General features: G+C 35.7%; 1 protein-coding gene across 1 annotated transcript; it reads right to left on the reverse strand.

Annotated features, from left to right (window-relative positions):
* Nucleotides 1–2,506: 2,506 nt before the first annotated feature.
* LOC126694034 (subtilisin-like protease SBT5.4) lies at nt 2,507–7,423 on the reverse strand. The gene is made up of 11 exons (XM_050390062.1): nt 7,340–7,423; nt 7,031–7,140; nt 6,820–6,917; nt 6,520–6,684; nt 5,740–5,848; nt 4,699–5,242; nt 4,194–4,291; nt 3,820–4,065; nt 3,601–3,715; nt 3,280–3,493; nt 2,507–3,166 (listed from the first exon to the last, which is right to left on the reverse strand). The coding sequence occupies exons 1-11, from the start codon at nt 7,421–7,423 to the stop codon at nt 2,619–2,621; spliced, it is 2,331 nt and encodes a 776-aa protein (XP_050246019.1). The 3' UTR covers nt 2,507–2,618.
* Between the last annotated feature and the right edge of the window lie 518 nt (nt 7,424–7,941).

The following is a 7,941-nucleotide window of genomic DNA, read 5'->3' on the forward strand; positions in this document are numbered from 1 at the left end:
CCAATTCAACCCCAAAGCCATAATATCACACTTTCGGTGACACGTAGTGTGTCTAGATATTCTGGGTATATGTATCCAATGGTTCCATCAATGGATTTACCTTGAAAAAAGTCTTCTCCAAGTGCAATTGAAACCAAAAAACCAAAATTTTATAGTTTGGCCATCTAGGAATCATCCAAAATATATTTGATGATTTGACATTCAAATAGACTATTGGCCTTGGCCTACCATAGTCCATGTAACAAAGAGCTTAGGATATTTTAGTGGCTATTCTTACATGGTCAAGCCATGAGATCTGGCAAGGAATCTCATTGCATTGGCCGTGGAGATGATCAAAGAGGGTGCCATTGGAGATGAGCTGAAAAATCAAAATGGGATTTTCAATTTCAAGGTAGCAACCATAGTCTCATAACATTCTTGTGGCTGATCAATTGTTTTATTGTGACTTGATTTAAGAGAAATCTACTATCATCTCAAAGGGCCAATGTGTTGGAGGACCTTTGACTTTAATAGCTAGTCCCCGTTCATCTAGTGTTCCTTTGTAGAATGTTACAATTTCAGCACCGAGGATTAGATTAGGATTGAAGTTATTAATAGCCTATTAGATGTCCTTGGCAGAGAAAATCTTGGTTGGCTCTATATCTCTACCTCGGTTGCAGGTAATTTGCTTTTCTAGTAACATTGCTCCATTGCGGATGAAGTATTCTTCTTTGGCCTCAAATAACTACCTTGCTTTCTCCATCCTGATACAGTGATACTCTTCTCTGCCCATAAATTTATTAAAAAAGTGGATATCACTTCATATGTAGTTAAAGCACATGTATCTTTAATTAAAATTACGTATAAAAAATAAAAGAGAGCTTATCTCTGATAATTATGATTTATTTTGCCTTGAAAAGGGTGTGGATGAAATGAGTCAACAATAATTTATGTACATGATGATAAGCGAATGGCCAAAATCCATTTTAAGCAGATAGTGGAGCAAATTCATATAGGTTATTAAGAGAAAATTTTCAAGTACCTTTATAGAAAGGCCACCAAAGTTAGACCAAATACTCATCACGGTGTAATCAAAATCTTACCAATCATCGCCTAGAATTCATAACAGAAGCAATTAGCAACGTTGTTGCTACTAATACCAGAAAGTAAAGTTACGGTTTTGGTCCTACTTTGAATATAAGTTGAGATTTGATATTTCATGACAAACCACAATTATACTAAAGCAGAGATGCAAGAAAAATAAAAAAAATTGAGAGAGAGAGAGAGAAATAACCTTTTTTGTGAGGAAAAACTATGCGAAGAATGAAAGAAAAATGTCAAATTTATAGTAAAAGGGTGTGAATAAGAAGAGACAAAATAAGGGAAGATGAAGAGTGATATTAAAGTAAAAGGTGGTTAGGAAATGAAAAGGTAAGGGAGGGAGAAATGTTGGAAAAAGTGTAAATATTAAAAAAAAAAAAAAGAAGTAAATGTTAAAAAATTATTATAAAAAAATTGAAAAGAAATAGGATAATGACGTGGACGCTGATATGACTCAACTGGAGCGTAGCAACAATAAATACTATACTTCATCTTTTATATATATATATATATATTTATATATTAATGATGATTTTTCAAACGAGTTTTCAACATTCCAAGATTAGATTACGGCAAATATGAGGTACACCACATTTCATTCAAATTCACAACTAGGTTCAAAGAGTTGGTTTCCACTGTGCACTTCATCAGTATAGTTTTTTTTTTTTTTTTTTTTTTTTTTGAGAAACTATAGGTTCAAGTTTAGTTTAACAAGTCTTCCTCAAAAAAAAAAAAAAAAAAAAAAAAAAAAAGCTTAGTTTAACAGGTAAAATCTATTGTATCCTATCCACAAAATAAAAAGGTAAAATCTGTTGTAATTAAAAACTTAAGTCAACATAAAAAATAAAATAAACTATAATTTGGAATCCTTCTTTGCCTAATGATGATGAGTACTTGTCATTTGTCAAGTAGTAGATGTTACAGGGTTTAAATCCTCTCGTATTCATATGCAAAGCTTAGGAGATTGAGAGGGACCAAATGGCCCACCCAAAAAAAAAAAAGTTTTTAATGGAAATATGCTGAAATCACAACTTTACCAATAAAGTTATACCAGTCAGCCTTATAGCTTGTTAGATTAACTTGTTAGTTGTTAGTAGCATTCTAATTTTATTGGATGTCCTTAAGGAAGGGAACGTTTTCTTCGTAATTAATAAAGACTTGCAAGTTCTGACTATAAACTAATGCCATGTGAAGTTTCATGGAATGTCATATACATGGTCTAGAGCAGCCTATTGGAGAGTAATCACAATTAGTACAACTTTATGAGTCATCATGATGAATGAGAGTATTATTCCAATAAGCCAACATTTTGGGGTTTACACGCAGTGATGCACTTTGAAGGAACAAGAAAGATGCATAAGATACTGAAGGCAATCAAATAATCAAATCATCTTGATGTTTCTGTTTTCATTTTCACTAGAACTAGGATTACATAATTATTGTGTCCAAGAGGAAAGACGAATTCTGTTCTTTCAACATAGAACACCGTAGGCTCTAGCAAATGAAAACATCTAAAAAATGGACCTATTTTTTTATTTCTAGCTAGCAAGATTCACTGCAATAGGACTCCTAACTGAGTGCTTGCCGTCTGACCAAATCATATCTCCAAATACATAGCCAGCTCTAGTGCCTAATTTGGCAAAATTGGGCGTAATAATAACCTGGAAGGTCTTCTTTTCACCAGTTGTCTTGAACTCCAAAACACTAGGTTTGACAGTGACGAAAACTGCAAAGGGTTGCCTGACACGCACTTTGTATGTGCCTGGAGAACCAACGTTAGTTACTGTTCTAGTAAGAGTCACCTTGCGTGCTTGGATGTTAGGAACTGCGATTGAAGGGTAGTTGAAGTCGTCTAGACCGAAAGTATCGGGACATGAATAAGGCTTCTGAGAAAATAATCGGATCATGGTATCATTGTAGCCACGAGCACATAAGAAATTCAAGTAATCTTCAGTGGTAGCGTCATAAACGAGTCCAGGGTCCATTGCACGATTTGGGTTCACATGTCCTGAACCATAGGCAAATGGTGTCGCCTTGGCAATGGATGAGTCCAGAATTGACTTCCTGGTGTTATCTCGGGTTTTTGCTGGATTTGAAAATGGAAATGGAAAGATTAGAGGTGGTGAACAAGAATGTGGGACGCTTCTCTGACTTCTCAGCATGAAGGATTTGCAATATGAACTTAAAAAGAATGTTTACCTGTAGTCATGAGTGCAGATTTGATAGCTGACGGACTCCAGAGAGGGTACCGTGTTTTGAGAAGGCCAACAATGCCAGCAACATGAGGACATGACATGGAAGTGCCAGAGAGTATAGAGTAAGGAAACCGACGTTTGTCATTATCTAATCCAGTGGGACTTACTGCTTCGGTGAAAGCAGCAAGTATGCTCACTCCTGGTCCAGTGATATCAGGCTGCAATTAACACAAAAAGTTAAGCACATAAGAGAATCTGCACATGATGTATACTTGAAAATAATACCCAAAAAAAAAAATGTTGAAGATTGAATTGCTTTGCAGACCTTGAGAATTGTTGGCTCAATGTTACTGGGTCCCCTAGATGAGAATGCAGCCATAAATGGGGCTGGCTTTACTCCTAATAGTGTCTTTACATCAGTAACGGAAGCAGTGGGGTTCCTATTACAAAGAAATATCCATTCATAACAATTATAACTTGTTAGAAAATAATCTTCGGTCTAACTAGTTCAAAAATGACTGTAAGAAGTGAAAAAGATAAGTACTTGGTTCTGTTAAGGTAAGCAAATATGATTTGGCCATCAGTATAGTTTATATGTGAAGCAGGTAGCACATGAGGATCAGCTGAAAGATCATTCCCATCAGTCACATTATTAGCCAATATCATACCTACAGCACCTGCCCTAAGACACTCACTGCCCTTATCAACTCTTGAATTCTCCCCTCGTAGACACAACACAATCTTGCCTTTCACCTTTATGGGATCAAGACTTCCAGCATAACAAAGCAGACTACCAGGAAGGATTGGAAAAAAAAAAAAACTCAGTTTTATATGGTAGAGAATTGAAGAAAGGTAATCATACAATTTGATATTACAAAATTATGTGTTAGATTGAGGACATGGAGTGGTTGTGCTTACGCGGATGTGGTGGATACGTTTGCAATATTGGCATTTGCAGCACTGATCAATGGATAGAACTTTCCACCTGGCACACCTGAAGCTGAAAGACTTACTCCCTAGCAATGAAAATTAAGAATGTCACTACAACTGTTTTCATGTAATGAATACGGATAAATTACATATTTCTTGTCAAAAGTTGCATTTGAAGGAAATTTTTAAAAATTCCTGGTCTTTTTCTAGAACTAGTTTATCAATAATGCTCTCTTGAATATGCATTATATGGAAAAAAAAATGGTAGGATTGAACTCCCACCTTATCACCTTATCCAACTGCAACGCCAAAGGCAAACCACCTTAGTATTAAGAATCAAATAATTGTTGCAGATTCAATGTAAGGGCATAGCTGAATAAGCAAACAGCTCAGAACTTGGCTAGCCACAACTCACTTTCATGTTATATGCATACTGAAATTAATCCCTAGAATATTTTTATACATGGACTGTGAAAAATAAGATACACAATACCTCGATTTGCTTCTTGTTGCCAAGAGAAACATAGTTAGCAAGATTCCTGTCTGTTGTACTAGCCCCAACTGTGAAAATCCATGGAGCCACATTTGTTACAGTCCCCCAATCTGGTCCAGAATTGCCAGCTGAGCAAACCACAGCAATATTATTCTTAACAGCATGGAAGGAACTTATTGATACCCCATCCCTGAAAAATTCAGTGCCACCAACGCCACCAATAGACATTGAGAGCACATCAACACCATCACTTATTGCAGCATCAACGGCAGCCATGATATCTGCATCATAGCACCCGCCAGCAGTCTCGGTTTCTGGCCAGCAGACCTTGTAGGCAGCCACACGGGCTCTTGGGGATCCACCTGAAGCAGTGCCATTGGCAATGTTAAGAATGCTAGTATGCGGTACAAAGTTACCACCAGCGGTAGATAAGGTATGGGTGCCATGGCCCTCCAGATCACGAGCAGAGTTAAGGGATTCGTTAAGAGGAGTTCTTAATGCTGCAGCATAACCTTTGTTGAAGTACCGAACTCCAATCAACTTCCTGCATACATAACAATTAAAAACGGTGAAGCCGGGCCATATTCAAATGTGAACATACGAGAATAGAGAGCATATAAGGAAGCCTTTCTTTGTAGAAACACAAGCAAATACCAGATTGACTTAACAAGAATGACTAGAGGGTGATTTCTATCTAATCATATTACATTAGAAGCCATTCCATGCGGTTCTTTTCTTTGAAAATTTACTTAAGCATTTAAGACATGATAATTCCCATGAAGCTAAATTAGCACACTTTGTTTTCAAGTGTGACAATGAACCACCTTTGCTCTTTCAATAGCTTTTCAAAATTTATGAACTCAATTTGGTTATCAAAATCGAAACTGTGTCTCTTTTTGGTTATCAACATAAACTTCTTGATAGTATTCATAAAATCTTTCGATATGAACCCATTAAGGCAATACACACAATCGGATGAGGTATTTCCTATTCAAAATTTGTTAGAGAAAATTGGCATGAGTGGAGGGGGAAAAAAAAGACCTGTTGCAACGAAAGCCATCTTTATAGCCAGGTTGACAGATGCCACGCCATTTGGCAGGGATGGGACCATACCCCTTATCTTGGAAGCTCTTTGATTCTGGCCAAGCACCTGGCACAATCCCATTGAAAAAAGAGGGCACACCATAAAAAGTGAAAGCAAAATAGCAATTAACATAGGAAAATTTGCACAAATATTTTTTATATATACATGCGAACATATTGTATTTATTGATAATTGAGATTTATTTCTTTGGTGACTCACACTTGCAATTTTTAATGATAAAAAATATCAAGTTGCAAAGATAAGAATAAGTGAATGTGGATGACCTAAGCAATGGAGGAATTAATAGAGAGAGAGTTACAACCATAATACAAAAGGTATATTTATTATATATATATATATATATAGTACTATGGGTTGTTAAAAAACAAACATGCCATGAATCTCTAATATACATTATTTTGTAACTTGAGATCAGCACACTTCAATCTGAAAAATATAAAATTGGGTTGTTCAAATCAACTAAGAAACGTCATACGTTGGTTTGAAATATATCAAAATTGACCTGATAATTGATCTAATAAAAAAGAGTTTGGAGTCAAATATGTTCATGTCAAAGCAATAATGCAAAGCATATGGTTTTCATCATAGCCAACTTTAAGGGCTTGTACAAAGAAGTTAGTTGGGCTAGAAACATGCAGGCAACATTTTCATATTTCTTCACACTTTGTGAAATGAAAAGCAATCAATCTTGAAGTAAAAGAGAATATAAGACTCACCGGTGTCAATGGTTCCAATGACTACGTCCTCACCATACCTCCCTGCTTTCCATGCTGATGAATCAGGAATTTGTCCATCTTTAGTAAGCCCAAGAAATTCCCATGACCGGGTTGTGTGCAGTTTTCTTGGTAGGTTTGGGAAGACTGATATTACTTTTGGATCCTCTGCAAGTGAAAACACAGCCATTGTCAGATATGGTCCCAACTGCATAAATTTAGCTTGCAGCAGGGACAGAAACAGAGGAAAACAAAGCCATCAATATAAAAATCCAGAGAACTGAATTAGATTGTATTCCTCACTTGCAATCTGTGCTGCTTCTTTCTCATCAAGCATTGCAGCAAAACCATTGATATGTCTTGTATAAGAGTAAATGATTGCATCCTTAGCCTTCAAAGTACTGTGCAAGAAATTTATAAATAACAAAGTTGTCATTTTTATTCAACATTGACCAAAAAGAAAAAAGAAAGAGGAACATAAGTTATACAGGACACCTGTTATCAAATTTTATACCTTCCTACGAATGATCCAAGCAAGTCTAAATGAGAATTCGTCACACTGTCAAGTTCTTGCAATGAAGCATCAAATAGATGCGATTGTGCTCCCATGTACACAATATAAGACTGCACCAAGATGTAAAAATTAAGGCCATTGATGAAACAGTTATAGAAGTCTATCAAATACCCAGATCAATTCTGGTAATGACATACATTTAGAACTTGAAATTTTATTCACATGCATAAAATATCAAAACCTTTTCATGAAAACAAAAAACATAGAACTTTGAATGACAACATTGATTAGAAACCAAAATGTTGTTACCTTTTTAGCGCCATTGGTGGTGGTATGCAAAAGAAAGAAAACAACAAGGGATAAAAGAAGCGAGGGGAGAAAAGAAAGAGCCATTTTTTTTCCCTATCCACTCTCTCAAGTCACAAAACCAAAGAATAAAATTTTGTGGCTAGAGATAGTAAGGAGACTCTGCTTTCCTCTGCTTTTATAACTCAGTTATGCTGTGTCTTTGGATGATACAGATAACTGGTCATCCTTCAATAACGGAAAGTAGTATGGTTTTGCCATTTCAAGTCGATAACCTTTCGATTGAATACAGTCAATTTAGACAGAATGGGCTTTTGAAAAAAAAAATTAGACAGAATGACTTTGCGATTCTTTATTATTCAAATGTCAAGTTCTTTTTTTTTTCCAAAAATGACACGTACAGTTGTTACATGGTTGGAAATGATGTGTTTGTGTTCTCAAAATAAGAAAAAAAATTGCTTTTGAGTTTTGTTGTCTAATTCTTTGGCCTCAAAAAGAGGAGGAACTAGGAAGAGAAAAGAAAATTTCTTATCATTTTGTGTCTATGATGTAAATGTAACCGCCATTACTGTAACCCGGGCTAAAAATTGAACAAGATGACCTCC

This window comes from Quercus robur, chromosome 8 (assembly GCF_932294415.1).
Source record: "Quercus robur chromosome 8, dhQueRobu3.1, whole genome shotgun sequence".
NCBI classification, from domain to species: domain Eukaryota; kingdom Viridiplantae; phylum Streptophyta; class Magnoliopsida; order Fagales; family Fagaceae; genus Quercus; species Quercus robur.